We start from the raw sequence: 17,529 nt of genomic DNA, 5'->3' as shown, positions 1-17,529 counted from the left end.
CTATGCTACTGTTAACTTCACTAGCAGCTTCCAACTGTTAAGCTTCTTAAATTATTAGCAGAGAGCCCATAGAGGTAGAAAAGATAGACCTACCTTTCCAGGAGCATTCCTGAATGTTGTCTACACTTCAGGCAAAGCTGGTTTTCCAGGCTCTGATCCAAATCTGTGAGACCATGTTACCAGGAGTCCAATAAGGCAACCAATTTCCTCAACTGAACTAGGATCTTATGAGTAGAGAAAATATTTCACATACAAACAAACCATCAAAGTGTAAAGATTAAAGCACACAGTTTTTACAAGATGAAAGACAGTTTAATAGACATTATTCTAGCAGCAGGTCAGCTAGGTCAAACCAGGATGTTAGATCCTGCAATCCATAAGGAATTTTAAGGAGCAAGGAACCAGACAGTTCTGAAGATGACTCGTATATGAATAAAGAACAGAACCGGTCCACCTATGTTCTCCATGAAAAGTTAATTCCCAGTAAAAAAACCCCATAGTTTAAAAATAACAATAATAATAATAATAATAATAAAAAGCTTACAGATAAAAGCAAAAGAATCAACCAGAGACCAGCAAATCAACATTTCTGGAATTGCTATTCAGAATGAATTTCCAACTGAGGCAGCATAGACATTTTGTATGGATATCTAATAGATGCTTCTGTAAATATTCTGAGTCATGTTAGGGGGATTACAGAAATATGAACCTCCTACATAATAGAAAATATATAGATTCTTTTCATATCCTTGTTTTAGATGAGTCCTTAATTCCTTTCGCCCTGTCAGCACATGGTGGTTAACAATTCAGGTATAGTCAAATACCTGAAAAATCCGGACAGTACTGAGAACCTGATACAGGGAGAAATATTTGAGACACTAAGTTCCTTGCCATCAAAAATATAAAGGCTGTTAATTGTGAAAATGAGTGAAATCCTTGAACAAATCACTGACCATGTCACCAGCAGAGACAGGGTGAACTGGGAAGCGGAAGAGTTGGAAGTTATCACAGAGCTAACAGCTATCGATTCACTATGCCAGCACGGAAAAACTGAGCACCGTGGGGGATAAAATGCTGAGGCACAGAACTATATCACGACCCTCGTGCAGATGCCCACGTGAAGGAGCCTCCTCTTGCTCGTGTGCAAGGATGAGGTGTTACTCAGTCCTAGGTACAGGAAGGATTATATTATTTGTTTGCTTCCCTGTCAAGTTGCAGTGAGCGAGTTTCCCCAGGATGCTGGAGGAGGCCACGTGTTCTCCCAAGGGCAACGTTATTCCAGTTCCCTTCTTGATCCACCTTATTCCGGTTCTCAGCAATTTTTAGTCACCTCACATATGCAAACAGTGAAGTTGGGGGAAATGAGCTTCAGCCAGTCTCACATAGGTTTCCACAACCCCTATTCATTTCCGTGCTGACCTGGCTTTGCTGCCAGCCGTAGCCAAGCTGACTCAGAAGTCCTATATGCTGTAATTACGCTCCCTTCTGTCATCAAGACACACAGAGAGTTTGGGGAGAGTCTTTCATTTGCATTGCTATGGTAACTGTAACATTGCTCCCATGAAGAGGTTAGCTCAGGTTGGTAAGTCACTTGTGGCTCTTGCACTTGATCCTCCCTTAACCTTCTCTACACTCTTCGGGGCAGCAAGCCCCTGCCCTTGCGGTCATTGCCAATCTGCCTCTTCTCTCCTGAAAACACCCTTTAGCTTGGGGCTGCAATTCCTGCTTGCACAGGTTCTTGCAGAAAACTCAGCCTCTACTTTCAAGGTGTTGCTCAAAACCTCCAGTGTCTTCCTGGCAAGCTAGGGTTTAGATGCCTGCAGAGGAATTTAGGAGAACCATGCCTGAGTCCCATGAATCCCAGGTGACAGTAAGCACTCTTTGGTACCACCCTGTAATCAACAAAGTCACACTTTGTGTGATATGAATATGGCACCACTTTGGAGGCTTCAGAAAAACAGCAAGCTAGCGCAGGATCCGGCCCACTCCACAAGTACTCCTCCCTAATGAGGAACAGTCCGGTTGGCCAAGCAAATCCTCCTCAGTGGAGGAGGAAAGTATCTCAGGAAAACTTAGATATACGCGTCTCCGTTAGATTCAACCTCTGCAGGCATTACATTACATTAGCACATGAAGGTTATCTCTCCAAGCTGTTAAATAAATGAGGAAAGAAACCTCAGCTTCAAGGTACTACAGGTTAAAGTATGTCGAGCGGATGCTAGGGGACTTCACGGGTAAAGATTACAGTGAAACAGGAGCCTATGCTGCTGAGATGCAGTACTTTACTAGAGATACTCAGTAAGATACAGCTCTGCCCACGGCATCAGTTAAGTGCAATGCCTACCCCACAGTCATATCCAAACTTGGATGCTGCTCCCCTTGTTTACAAACAAGCTGTGGTGGGTTGACCCTGGCTGGAGGCCAGGTGCCCACCAGAGCCGTTCTCTCACTCCCCTCATTCACTAGACAGGGGAGAAAAGGCATAACGAAACGCTTGTGGGTCGAGATAAGGACAGGGAGAGATCACTCACTAATTGTTGTCACGAGCAAAACAGACCAAACTTAGAGAGGGAATTCATCTAATTTATTACTAAGCAAAACAGAGCAGAGGAATGAGAAATAAAATCAACTCTTAAAACACCTCCCCCCACCCCTCCCATCTTCCCGGGCTCAACTTCACTCCCGGCTTCAACCTTCCCCCCCTCAGCGGCACAGGGGGACGGGGAATGAGGGTTACGGTCAGTTCATCTCACGGTGTTTCTGCCGCTTCTTCATCCTCAGGGGGAGGACTCCTCTCATCGTTCCCCTGCTCCAGCATGGAGTCCCTCTCATGGGGTGCAGACCTTCAGGAGCAAACTGCTCCAGCGTGGGGTCCCCCACGGGGTCACAAGTCCTGCCAGCAAACCTGCCCTGGCATGGGCTCCCCTCTTCACGGGTCCACCGGTCCGGCCAGGAACTTGCTCCAGCGTGGGCTTCCCACGGGGTCACAGCCTCCTTCAGGTGCCTCCACCTGCTCTGGCGTGGGGTCCTCCACGGGCTGCAGGTGGAACCTCTACACCCCCTCATCCTTCCTCCATGGGCTGCTGGGGGACAGCCTGCTTCACCATGGTCTTCACCATGGGCTGCAGGGGGATCTCTGCTCCGGCGCCTGGAGCACCTCCTGCCCCTCCATCTGCACTGACCTTGGTGTCTGCAGAGTTTCTTACATCTTCTCACTCCTCTCTCCGGCTGCAAAAGCTCTCTCTAAGTGTTTTTCTTCTTCTTAAATATGTTATCCCAGAGGCGCTGATTGGCTTGGCCTTGGCCAGCAGCAGGTCCGTCTTGGAGCCGGCTGGCATTGGCTCTGTCAGACACAGGGGAAGCTTCTAGCACCTTCTGACAGAATTCACCCCTGTAGCCCCCCCGCTACCAAAACTTTGCCATGCAAACCCAACACACAAGCACAGCCTCTGGTCCAACTCAGCCAAGCTACCAAACTTTCTGTGAGGGAAAACCTGACTGTAGCTGGCATATCAGCACAGGACCACTCAATGGATGAGGTAGGCATAGATTTTAACTGTCATCCTCCAACACACCCAACAGATCTTCCTGACACTCAACATATCTTCAGCCCCCAACATCCACACCCAACACACCTTCAATCAGGTCTTCCCAGACAGAGCGGTTTAGCTATCTTTAGGCTAGTAAACTATACAGGCTCATAGAACATGCCCAGGAATAGGTACACGATCATCCACTCTGGCAAAATACAGCACAGCTTTGTCCCAGGGTATCTAGCATGCTCCCCCAGGCACCTTTCTGAGAGTTAGCATGCACTAGGCATCTTTCCCAGCAGGCAGCCTCAATGTGACCCCATTCTTTGGAGGTAAGCGAGGTTCATAGAATCACAGAATAGTTGAGGTTGGCAGGCACCTCTGGAGATTGTCCAGTCCAATCCCTGGCTGAGAGCAGGGTCAGCTACAGCAAGTTGTTCAGGGCTGTGTCCAGTTGGGTTTTGAGCATCTCCAGTGATGGAGACTCCCTCACCTCTCTGGGCAACCTGTTACAGTGCTCAACCATCTGCACCATAAAAAGTTCTCTCTTTCCTATGTTTCAGTTCCTGCAAATTGCCGCTTCTTCTGCCACTGGGCATCGCTGAGAAGAGTCTGGCTCCTCTTCTTTATTCCCCTTGCATCAGGTATTGATAAGATCCCCCTTGAGCCATCTCTCCTCCAGACTAAGCACCGCCAGCTCTCTCAGCCTCTCATCATATGATAGATGCTCCATTTCCATGGTCCTTCACTGGACTCACTCCAGTATGCGCATGAAAGTTTATCTGTACGGAAGCAATCTCAGCCGCTGCAGTTGGGCTCAAAAGAGACTAATGCCCCTGCCCTAACTTACTATTACAAATACAGCCCTTGAGCCTAAGCAACAGTCAGCTGAGCCAACATAGGATGGAAAATACAGATTTCAGATCTTGCTGTGCTCCCAGTATATGCTAAAGAGGAGTTTCAACCAGTGGTAAACCAGCGGTTGGAAGGGAGCTCTGTAGGTCATCTGGTCCACCCCTGCTGCTCAAGCAGGACGACCTAGAGCCAGTTGCTCAGGACCATTATCCAGGCAGCCTTTGAGTATCTCCAAGGATGGAGACTTCACAACTTTCCTGGGCAATCTGTGCTGGTGCATTGTCACCCTCACAGTGGAAAAAGTGTTTCCTGATGTTTAGATGGAGCCTCCTGTTTCAGTTTGTGCCCATTGCCTCTGGTTCTGTCATTGGGCACTTCTGAGAAGAGCCTGGCTCCATCCTCTTTGCACCCTCCCTTCAGGTATGTATACATATGGATGAGATTTCCTCCCTCCCTCCCACCAAGCCTCCTCTTCCCTAAGCTGAACAGTCCCAACTCTGGTAGGCAGGGGTTCAGCCATCCCCAGGAAAGCAGGGCTCCATCACCCCTAACGGAGACTTGGGAAGACAAACGCCATCACTCCAAATGTCCCCCCTTCCCGCTTCTTCCCCCAGCTTTATATGCTGAGCATGACATCGTATGGTATGGGATATCCCTTGGGTCAGTTGGGGTCAGCTGTCCCGGCTGTGTCCCCTCCCAACTCCTTGTGCACCCCCAGCCCACTCGCTGGTGGGGAGGTGTGAGAAGCAGCAAAGGCCTTGGCTCTGTGTGAGCACTGCTCAGCAGGAACAAAAACATCCCTGTGTTAGCAGCACTGTTTGCAGCAAAAATCCAAAGCACAGACTTGTATTAGCTACTGTGAAGAAAATTAAGTCTATCCCAGCCAAAACCAGTACACTCTCAGCCTTTCCTCAGATGAGAGATGCTCCAGTCCTTTAATCACCTCAGTGGCCCTTTGCTGGACTCCCTCCAGTATGCCCACATCTCTCTTGTACTGGGGAGCCCAGAGCTGGACCCAGCACTCCAGATGTGGCCTCACCAGCGCTGAGGAGAGGGGGAGCAGCACCTCCCTCGACCTACTGGCAACACACCTAATGCAGCCCTGGATTTGGCTGGAAAAGGCTCGTTTGCCTTTTTCCATTTTGGAAATGGCATGCTGCTGCTTCTGTCAGGTCCAGTAGGAGATGGATTCCTTGTGACAGTGATGTGTTTGTCTCCAGGATACTGCTATGTGCAACACAGTTAGCAGGAAGAGGGTTGGTAAGGGTGCTGGGAGATCAAGGGGCTGTTTCCAGATTCACTCCAGGGTACATGTCTTTCTGTCCCCTCAGTTTTTTGAATAAATCACACAGACAACACAACTGGGACACGACTAAATGAAAAATTCCCTCCTTGACACCACAGTTCACAATTGGCACCATGATTCTTTTAACACACTAGCTAAACACTTCTGAATAACACCATTTAATATATTTGAAAATGCATTTGCACATTACAGACAATCTTAGGAAATGCTTCACCTTTCACAAACCAGTGGTCAGTGTCTCTCATTGGGGAAGTCAAACAGTGACACTAATCCTGTCAGTAGCTGCTATTTCTAAGGCACGCATTTGCAAACCACTTTATAAAAACACTGCCATAGGAATACATTTTATGTTTCATTACCACTAAAGTTTCTTTTCGTGAAGAGAAAAATTCGCTGTGTAACCTGAGATTTTCTAAAGCAATGCAAAGCTCTCAAACTTACTGTTTTACAAAGCTGTAATAAGGGACATGGTGTTTTTTATTTTTGTACAGGTATTTACCTTTTGATGACCAATTGTCACGCAGTGGAATAACTGGTGATTTCTAAACTAAAATACACTGTTCTATGTTATTGGAGAATGAGCATCATGACCATGGAGTGGTCACTGGACAAGGGAAAACAAGAGTGAACATTAATTCACCTTTATACTCATTTATTGAAATTAACTGAGTGTTGCATGACTGGAGCTCAGATAATGCTCCAGGTTTGTGACCAGTTCTTCTACAACTTTCATAAAAGTGTTCAGATTACATTTTCACATATGAGTGTATTTACTTTCTCTCTTACAAAATACAAATACAAAACTGCCTTCTAATATCACTTCTGTAATTTTGTAGGTCAGAATTATGTTCAGTACTGTCAGCCTTCAAGAGAAACAGAGCAATAAACTTGAAGTTTTGTAAAGTGAAATCACTTATAAAAGCAGAGTGAAAAGATGTGTATCCAACATCAATTATTATAATCACAAAGAGCTGAAATACAGCAACAATTTCTCATTTGTACATATTGAACAGCAAAAAAGTAAAAAAATATATACATACAACAAGTTTAATAGGGAAACAAACCTGAAACAGTTCTCTACTGCTCATGGATAAGACAACTTTCCCTTAAATTTTTAGTGCATTCCCTCTCATTGACAAGAACTAATGTATTTTATCTTCCTGTTCTAAGGTGAACTGAAAACAATCAAACCTTCCTTCAAATCAAGAACAGTTGTGAACTCGTGAATTAATACATATTCGCCTGAGATCATTCTGAAATATAAGACAAGATCAATAATGATTAACAGCTAAGGTGCACAACCATTTTGTCATTTTTAAAGAGAAACAGCACTTATACAGAACACGTTTTGCTACAGGACAGTAAAACTGTCTTGTGTAAAGAGAATTATTGGAAACAGTATAGGAGGAGACACTATGAGGACCACAAGCAGCTCACTCGTCTACTTTCTTCTATTCAGTATTGTCCTGTTCCCAACTTTCTGTAAAAAAAACAAAAAGAGGGAGGGGAAGGAAGAAAAAAGCAGAAAAAAAATTGATGATTAGAAGTATTTCTCTTTTAACTCAGTTTATTTCATGCTTATGTCAGTTTCTCTCAAATCTGTTGACTGACTTAAAAGTAAATGGTAAATACTACAAGTAGATGCATTTCATCTAGGTCAAACAGCATAAAGCAAACCCACAAAGCTAAATATAGTCTACATGTGTATCCAGCTCTGATTAATGGGTAGAATTAACCCTGAGATAAAAATAAATAAGCCAATGCTTCTATCCTTCTTTTATATCTGGAATTAGTTATATAGTCCTTTTTAGAGTAATTTTGTTGAATACAGTTAGTATCCACTAGTGACATGTTTAAACAAAATCAGCTTGACTATTGATAACTACTTAAAAGCATCACAAAAGTACATTCATCCAAGCACTGAAAGAGTCACAACTGCAATGGTAAAGAGAGAACTACCATTCATAAATTCCACTGAGGATAGCAAGGTCAAAGCTAAAGGGGCTGTCCCGTCCTGTCCTGTGTGTTCGTCTCAAGAAACAGAGCCACAGTGACGTTTGGAGGTGGGAAGGATCCGGGCAAGAGTGAAAAGGAACATTTGTCACTCCACGATATGCATCGGTACTGTACCTGCATGCACCAGATCATGGAATCGTTTAACATTCTGTTCTCCACTCTCATGATTTGAGGATTTATTATCTTTAACACGTGGTACATGAGAGGGAAAAAAGAAAGAAATTAAAAATCACAGAAGAACCCCATGCTGCGACTAAGGACTAAACTCCAACTTGTAGCATCTCATGACAGTATTTTAATCATGAGACCATCAGGCAGAAATGCATCATTCATATGCAGCCTGAATCATCTGTTCGGCACAGCTGCTTAGTGACTACACCATGTGAGAGGAATAAAATCAGAGGGGAAAGTTGTGTCCTGCTTACAGAAGTGCTCAGAAATATTGAAAAGCATGAATGTACGCATGTACCAGAGTACCACACCAGCCACAACTCCATGAATCTGGGTAGGAGAAATAAAGTAAGACTAAGATGCAAGCCCAGATCCTGCAGAGGTCAGGACCTCCAAACTGAACAGAAATCTGTGGCTACCAAGTTTACAGGTGAAAAAACAACCAACCCAACATCGCCTTGGCAAAGCCTGAGGCAAACAAAGGTATGATTTTATAAAACTTGTTTGTATCTCTACAATTTCACAGATTAAATCCAAGCATTTATCTTGGGATGTCTTTGTTGATTCAATGCATCAAATGCAATTATAGATTAATGTTAAGGCAAGACAAAAAGTCATGCCAACATGGTCTACTCGAGGTGAGCCAAACTTGCAAACTGAAGTAACAAAAAAAGAAAACACAATTTTTAAATGTTATTTCCATTGTCTCTTCAAACACTAACACAACTTGATTTTGTACAGCATCCTACATATAAGCTGTACCCAAAACACTTAGCAGACTTTAATATGACAATTGCAGCATTAAGCAGCAGAAGAGGAGAACAATTAAGTGCTGCAGGCAAAGAAGAAAACATAAGCTCTCAGATGGGATTTGAAACAAAAGGGAGAATCAAGATAACTTTGTCTCCTGTTTTAAGTCTAGAAGAAATAAATGTCATAAAGCAGTATCAAAATGATTCTGTTTACCTCAATAGCATCATCCATTTCTGTGATCTCATACAATCATTTCAGTTTGTTTCTGAATTAGGAAACTCTTTCTCTGGAGAGCTGTCATCACTGAGATCACTGTAGCTGTCACTGTTAAAAGCAATACACAGTCAAAAGGATCTACAACAATTATTGCATTTCAAACCCTCCAACCCAGATGATGCATATGACAAACACTTTCCTCAAATGCAATCCATTTCCAGAAAACTACTTTAAGCTCATGCTCAATTTTGGAATTTTAGAATGCCTTCCTCTTCAGGAGTGGGCTTAAGTTTGGAGTCTAAGAACTGATGAGAAAAAAATATTCCACCATATAAACAGTATGTTTCATTTCTTTTTGCTTGACTCCTGTATATTCATTCTATAGTTTGCTGGTGCTGCATGACTGCGACCATGATTAACAACAAGGAGAGTAACAGGTATACAGAGCAAGACTAAAAGGAACTTATCCTTTATGATAAATTATTGTTTTGACCAAATAAAAAGTTAAGACAACTGTAACTTTCTTTACTCAGAATGCTTTAATTTATACTTAAATTACAATTCTTGGTTTTCCAGTTGGAATACAGATCATTTTCATTGCACCAAGCAATATCCTGACAGTTTTTCCTGAGGATTTATCCCCTTTGCTGTTTCCTGAGAGTAGACTGGTTTTCGCAGAACTGCCATGGCAAGTGATGGTTTTGTAAGTGGCCAGAAGAAGTAAACAGTGAAGGACAGGAATCACACCAGTGACTGAGAGAAAGAAGTGCCTGCAAACCACATTTTAGTCAGCTGTGATGTCTATGGGGTCTCCAGGTTTATCTTAACTCTAAGTGCACAAACTGCACCTGTTCAGAAGAGCCTCCAGCCTCAGCCTCCCCCTACTACACTTCACTTCTACAATGTTTTCTAGATACTTGAATTTCCCAAGATCAGAAGCCAGCAAAGCAAGCCCAGGGAACTGACAAGTACCTTTGAGCAGCAATAATTCTGGTCAGTTCTGTGACACTTCAGAGAGCAGGTTACGGTTAACACAGTACAGATGCGGATCTCAGACATCATTTGTGTGGGTACACCAGTGCCAGCCTTGGGTACCAACTCTACTCCAGTGACCACACACCTGTCTTGCCACACGTCACTCTTATCACATACACCTTCATCCCCCAACCAACAGGATCTCAGTGACGTCATGCTCCCCGCCTCTGGGTATGATCTCCCACTGAGACATAAAGCACATCATCAGCCCACCACCCACCTAGACACAGCCTTATCAGTTGATCCGCGGTGACTGCCTGCTGTGTAGTGTTTCAAGGGGAACTATGTAACCCCGCAGCTGGAGATCTTTGATCTAGACTGCAATGTGGAATAGTGAACAAACTGCACTCGGCTATACTGGTGCTTGTCACTGAGCACTGCTTTGTAGCCTGAATTTCACTCTCTCTTCTTTGCAAAAAAATAAAAATAATTTAAAAAAATATCAAAGATTAGGTAAAAACACAGCCATTTTGATAGAGTGGGACAGGAGGAGTGGCGCCAACAGTCATCTCATTTAATTTCTACCTCTGTTAGGAAAGCCTCCCACAGTTACAGCAAATCACTGTACCAAATTCTGTATGAGGCAGAGTAGGCATTCTGACTGTTCTAACAATTATTAAAACTTTGCCTACAGCATTGTGCCCTTTATTCACATGACACACATACTGTTCATGCGGTTCTTATAAAGAGTGTGTCATCTCAGGCTACCGAGAAATGCTCTATTTGATCATTTCAGCAGCTGGCAAACAATTACACTGTTCAAGTGAGGAAAGTGTTGTTAACAGTATGATCAAGCATGCCAGATGCACACAGACAAACACAACATCATCGACATTGTACTTACTTCTTTCTGAAAGTACCCACGGAAACATGGAATAAAAATTCAGTATTACTAAAACATTTTTGCATTTTCACATCACAGCAAAATTTTTTTAATCGGTTCTGCTGCCCAGTGGCAGTCACAGCCCGAAAACACACAGCAGAGCTCCGTATACTACAGCGTGGGAGACAGGTGCTTAAATAAAAATGCTCAGGGACCAAGGTGAGTGAAGAACTGCCCAGCTTCATCTCTTGCAGACAGTCAGGTGCTGATCCCCACCCAGCATTCTCATCACCAGTCCTCCCCCAGTCAATTGCGTGGGTTTTAGAGGCATTCACCCACAGAACAAGTCACACAACGCTGGATGCTTCTGTCATTTCATCGACTTACCACCCCAACTTCTCAGGCCTGTTTCCAGCTTGCAGAAGCTGAGGGCCAGGTCACTTGGCTAGCCACTAGCCCAGAGGCTAAAACACTTACTTGAGTGATGACAATTTTGTTTCTGTTCCCACACTGCCTAATTCAGTACAGGATTTGACTCCACATCCCAGAAAAGGGCTCTTGTCATCACATTCTTGACTTCTGCTGTAACACCTCACAGCCTCCCCTACTTCAGGGCTGTCCTGCTGGGTGTAAGTCAGTTTTAACTCTAAGAGACAGGCCACAGTGGTGAGAAAGGTAGGGGAAATACCCAGGTCAGGATCAGCCCTTGGGCTTCAGACTCAGGTAACTGTCAGTCTCACAGTTTGAGTGATATCTCTACGCACCCCCAGAAGCTGTGGTACCATGTCAACAAGAACAACTTGTGCTCCAAGGAAACCTGAACTTCTTCAAGACTTAAGCTGCCAGTGGACTCGAAAGCAAACAAGAACTAATGAATCTTGGCATATCTACACCTGGGTGCTATAGCTTCAAACCAGTGCTGACCTCCAGTTTGTAAGATTTACTGCGATACGAACTGTGTTCAACTGATAAGTAACCTGAAGAAAAACTCCACATGGTATTAACCACTAATGAGTCATCACCTCTCTTGGGAATAAAGGTGTACTTCCTTCCAAATTACATAGATATTAAACACAAAAAACAAATGCATATTTTGTGCTCACAGTTGCTAATATTAAGTAATCCTGCTTAAATGTGCTGGCTATGAAAGTAGTGGTGGTAGGAAATCAAATAAGCCTGGCCTTTTCTTTATGAAATTCTTTTTCGCACTTAGCCCTCTACTAAAAAAAAATACACTTACATGTCCTTCAGCAAGCCTTCTCTCAGTTTGTGTACAAATTAATTAGTAATTATCTTGGGCAGGAACCTGACACCCACTTCATCTTGTTTGTAACCTTTCCCACAACAGCAGACTCCAACAAAAAGGAGCTAGTCAGCGGATCTAAGGCCAACACAGTGGTTCTATGCCATCTTTTTTTTCCATGGAATCTGGAGTATAGAGATGTGGGCAAGAGAAAAACAGAAAAAAACTCAGAGTATGCAGCGTCACTGCATCTGCTCAGTCACTTCAGTCTTCAAGACGAAGAATTTTGGTCACTTCGATCCTTACACCTAATTTACCTTGTAGTTAATGGAAATACATTCACTGCAAAGTGAAATATCAACCAGTACCTAGCTGGTATTTCACTCTGCAATTAACTGCAACATGAAACATCTACTCGTACCTAGCTGGCATCTCACTTTGCAGTGAACTGCAACATATTTCCCAACTGGAGCAAGGAAAACATCCTCTGTTGAGAAATTACATTACGGGCTTTTGTTTTGTTTTAAAGTTCACTCAGATCCCTGTCTTCTCAAGACTTAAGCAATAAAGAGAGCTTCCTCCCACATGTGTTCCATTATTACCAAATTCATGCCCGTTTCAGGTCTCTCTGTCCTCCTGACAGAGGTATCATGATACCTCTGCTACGTATCAGCCTAAAGCAGGGAAGGAGGCAAGATGAGAAGATTGCCTATCGGTATGGTACGGAAGGCAGCCGATAGCTGGGGCCACACGGTATGAAGCTGGAACGCATCACCTCAGCAATCAATCTCAGCTACAAAACCACTAGAATTAAGACTCAAGATCAGTTTTAAACCTGTATTTCTCAAACAGCTGCACAAAAGCACCAGAACTGCCTGCTTTTAATGTTTTTATTAAGAAACACAAGCAACTGTAAAATGGGTAGTCCTTGAACATTCTGTTTGTTTCATTTGGAAAATCCAGATCAACATTCTTTAAAAATGAAGGATTTGACACAGTTGCAGAGGGGCTTTTTTCATCCTTTTTTAATGTATCATTGACAAAAATATCCTTTTCCAGAAATATAAGCAATTTAAACAATTGTTACAGTAATGCTATTCCCTGCAAAGGCAGGAGCCAAGCTAAATGCATTTCTTCCTCAATGCAAATTAAAGATAAATATAATTACATTTAGTACAGGCTGTGGCTGTTTAAAACAAACAATTGTTATAGCTTTCGAGAACCTAGCAAAAAGAAATCTGTCAGTTATTATTATTTATTTCCCCCACATAAAGCTGAATGATTAAAATTATTATAGTCATTAAAATGTTATTTAAAATAAATGCATATTTGATTGTGCAATGGTTATAATTGCAGTCACTCATATTTCTCAGTGAATATTTTTATGATCATTATAGGATCATAAAAATGATCATATATCATTTATTATGATCACCATCGTTATATGACCCTATGCTTCCGTGAAACATCATTTCATTAAAGAATCCCTCAGCACATATCTAAGACTCCCAGTTCCAACCTGTCAGACATCTGCGCTCACATAACTGGACCTAGGATAACAGTTTTGCTAGAACCCAGCATTACAAAAATCACAACCAAGACACCAGAACATATCTGGGTGTTACAAAAACTCTCGGCTGAGTCTCATGCATAGGATTCAATTCATACGGCTTTAGACATCTTCATCTGAGATAGTTACTGCCAGCTTCTTACAGTCAACAGAGAGAAACAGGCACTTGCAGGGTATAATGCTTCTGACCCACTCAACCATTACAATGAGCTATATGGCTCCTTTGAAGTACATATTTGCTTAGCGACTACACAAAAAGACTTGGGGTGACTAGCTCAGAAGTATCTTCACTGTAAACATCTAACATTAAAATGACAAAGAAACTGCCATAACTAACCATTACTAAGTTCATCATGAAATACCACTACGGTTGAGAAGGAATTTCCTTTAAAACTTTTTCTGTAGTTTTCTGTAAGGGCTCTGAGGGCACCAATAGGCCTTAGCAGCCCTGACCATCCTCACCTGGGGCCTCCACCCATGGGCCCAGCAGCCTTGACCCCCAGTCCTTGCCTGAGCTATGCACAGGCATACTTGTACCCATCTCTTTAGTTCTGTCATCACTTGTTGACTGGACTTCCTGAATTAACCTTTGACCTGACATATCACTCCCTTCGCACTTCTGCACTGGACTGCCTATAGGACGTGGTGACTGCCACTGGAGGCAGTCTGCTTGCCACCTTTGGTGACTGCAGCACTGACTCCTGCTGGTGAGGACACCACCCCTACTAGTACAGCTGCCACCCCTGGCTCCTGGATTGTCTTCTTTTGTGGAGCAGTCCCTCTCTTGACAGACTTCAACCCACAAGATTTCCTTCAACTCCTCTGAAACATCCGGATTTGGCCAATGGCAGAAATACGATGCTGTGCCAGATGCGTTATGGGTTGGGGATAACGTACAGGGGACATCAGAGATAGCTCTACCCATACCTCCTTTGTCCCTCATACACCAGAACATGACACACAGGCTATTTCCTGTTCTCTTTACAGCTGCTTGCCCAAACCTCCCTACACAGCTGGTTTGGGAGACAGCTGCACCATGTCAGTGCAATAAGCACCATATGGACAAGTCCACTGAGGTTTTTTTTCTTTATGGACCACTCCTTCTGTCCTCTAGCCACTTTTGTTCCTTGTCTCTGAATGCAAGTCATAAGTCATCTTTTATTAATAACCTATCCAGAACTTAACAGATTACTCTGTGACTAGATGGCGTTGGATTGGTGCCTTCCATTAGCATATTCATTGATGACTTGCAAAAATTTCTTTTGGCGGCAGTCCTAGTTGCCCACACTTTCTCACCTAGGAACATTTCTCACTTCCTACATTTCCTCCCATCTGCTGGGCGTTTGTGTTTAAATTATCTATCTTAACCTGTTACTCTCTTCCTCCAAAGAAACACATAATTTCACTATTTTCAGCTCAGGTTTTTAAATTCTCTATATCTTTTTATGTTACTTTGTTGTGAATACTGCTTTCTGCTCTTCTTTAAATGATATTATTTGTGAGTATCATTAATGCACTCTGGCCTACTCTTGCAGACCATTAATAAAGATGCTGGCTGAGGGGAAAGAAGAAATAAAGCCTGTTGATGCTAAACTTGCTATGGGAAAAAAAAAAGGCAACATGGCTTTATTGTACATCAGTGGTTTTGAAATCCATATGACACTGTTCTAACAGATAAGCCATTTTTTATTGCTTTTTCCAAGTGAAATTCTGTAAGACTCAGTAAGAGTCAACATTACATCTGAAGTTTCTCTCTTCATCCACTAGTTTTCTATTAAAACCTTTCGGTTTCTCTTAAAAAGTAGTGTATTTGTGGATACTGTACACTTTCTGAGAGTCTCCTCTGTCCTTTACAATGGAACATGGAAACTGGCAGCCTCTCACCTTCCTCAGCTCCTTACGAAATGGTGACTTCAGTATTTCCACAGAAAGATTTGGGAAAGGTCATGATTTAAAAGCATTCACAAGGAAATGAAGTGCATGGCTTTGTCTGATGGTTAGGCACTCATGCCATAAAGCATGAGAGGCTGAAACCACAAAGGCAACTTAGATGCCAAACTACCACTTCAGGTAACTACGGAGTAACTCATCACTGAGTTACTCCAATCCTTTGCTCAGTTCCTGACTGTCTCTGTACACATCAAAGCTCCTGGGAACAAAGTTTACTCCAGAGGATGCATTCCAGTCTGAAACAAGGAATGCATCATGCCTATGTGTAAGCATTCCCATACTGTCTACCAGACTAGGCCTCACAAAAATTTAAGAGAAGGTTTATTCACTTTTATTTATTTAGGGCACTCTCCTGAGATGTGTGATGCATCTTTAAATTTACTGTTTGCTCTGCTTAGAAGCTAGGGCTTCTGTCCAGGTGTCAGATGTTCTAAAATTGCATCCTAATTATGGGGCTGTTAAATGTTCTAGGGTAATGATTTACTGTTAAGAATCTCATGCTGAAATATGGATTTCCTTTTGTCTCAGGAATTCATCATTAACTCACTTTTGAGTGTTTTTAATAGACTAGCTTAGGTAATCTGCTTAACTTGCTGGCTTCCACAAATTCTCTTTCAGGTTACATCTTTGCTCTAGTCCACAGCATGACTACAATTCATGTAGGCAGGGCTGGATGCAGCGTGCACAAAATCCTCTCCTCAGATATCTTTCAGTCTTGGCAGGACATGCTTTAGCTTTACTGCTCAATGAAATCACTGGCATTCTGGGATGTAATTAGCACTGAAACTCCCTCCTGAACGTTCTTCCCTTCAAAATGCTCCTCTTTTAGCCTCAAAATGTTTTTCTATTCCAACGCTCTTTCTCGAGACAGAGGGGTCTGCTTGATTGTTGTGTAACTAGGTAAACGATAAAATTTGTATTTTTATAAATAAGGTTTCAGGGTACGAAATTTTGTCTTTGTTAAATGTTTAAGTGCTGGTTGGAGTTTATTGTATGAACATGAAGAAAAAGAGTTGGATATACGTTTTATTGATTAATTCAAATAAGTGTAAGGGCAGCACATCAGTAATTGCTGAAACTTAAAGTCAAGGTTAGAAAATGTATTTGCTCTATTGCTAAGGGATTTAAATTTAAATTGGCAGGACACATGCAGATCACTCATTCAAAAAAAGTAATTTTTCTTTATCTCAGAGAGATGAATAGGTATACTTATGGGAGAAAGCAGTAAAAGAAAGGATGTTGGGACCTGGCAAACAAAATGAACTGTGATGCACAGACAGCCCACAAGAAGAAAAGACTGAAGATCATTGTGCTTGAAGACTCCCTCCTGACAAGTACCACAAAAATTTGACCTGTGTAATGCACTGGCACAAATTTTAAAAGGTCAATAATGTTACGACCGCTAATAACAATGACAGGCTAAAGTAATAAGAGTATTTCAATCAAGCTGTAGTTCACAGATCAGAAAGAAATTCTCTCTGTAGGTACGCCATTGCACAATTGGCCAGGGTGAGCAAAGATGAAGTGCATTTATGAAAGACAACTGCTACCCATAAGGAGCAGGGTACCAAAATAGATTGATCTGGTCTGGCTTGGCTATTTTCCATTACCACTGAAACCTGAATAAAACTTCTATTTCTTGCTTAAGAAAAGGATCTCATTGTAATAGAAAGCAACACTCAAAAAAAAAACCCCAACAACAAAACCCCCCCAAAAAACCCCACGAAACTAGTAAGCTCGGTGCCTGGTTTAGAGAAAAAGCCAGTAAGCCAGAATTGGATCTGTTCTGTGTTATTATTCAGTCATTCTGTGATTTTTTTTTTAATTTATTTTTGTTATTTTACCCTAGGCTTCCCTGTGACCTCTTTATTATTGTTATTGTAATGAAATTGTAACTGTTATTATTATCATTGAAATAAACAAGAATGAGTTAACAGTGGCTAAAAACTATTGCTACATTCAATAAACCAAAAACTCTGTGTCCAAGGGACAAAGGATTTTAGTTTGGCTGAACCATTCAGTTTTGATCTAGATCCAAACCCATAAGTCTAAAGCTAT

General features: G+C 42.4%; 1 protein-coding gene across 5 annotated transcripts in view; it reads right to left on the bottom strand.

The window, feature by feature from the left end:
- Window positions 1–3,250: 3,250 nt before the first annotated feature.
- The window catches only part of CTPS2 (CTP synthase 2), an 80,077-nt gene continuing 65,798 nt past the window's right edge, over window positions 3,251–17,529 (bottom strand). For all 5 annotated transcript variants that reach the window (XM_054817720.1, XM_054817728.1, XM_054817742.1 and 2 more), the window contains 2 exons: window positions 8,848–8,958; window positions 3,251–7,174 (listed from right to left, as the gene is read on the bottom strand). In XM_054817720.1, coding sequence (XP_054673695.1) covers window positions 8,889–8,958 — 70 coding nt within the window. In that variant the 3' untranslated portion in view covers window positions 3,251–7,174; window positions 8,848–8,888. The remainder of the gene's footprint in view (window positions 7,175–8,847; window positions 8,959–17,529) is intronic.

The sequence above is a fragment of the Grus americana genome, chromosome 1 (assembly GCF_028858705.1).
Source record: "Grus americana isolate bGruAme1 chromosome 1, bGruAme1.mat, whole genome shotgun sequence".
NCBI lineage: Eukaryota > Metazoa > Chordata > Aves > Gruiformes > Gruidae > Grus > Grus americana.
Note: the sequence above shows the minus strand (reverse complement) of the source record. Positions and strands in the feature narration are given on the sequence as shown.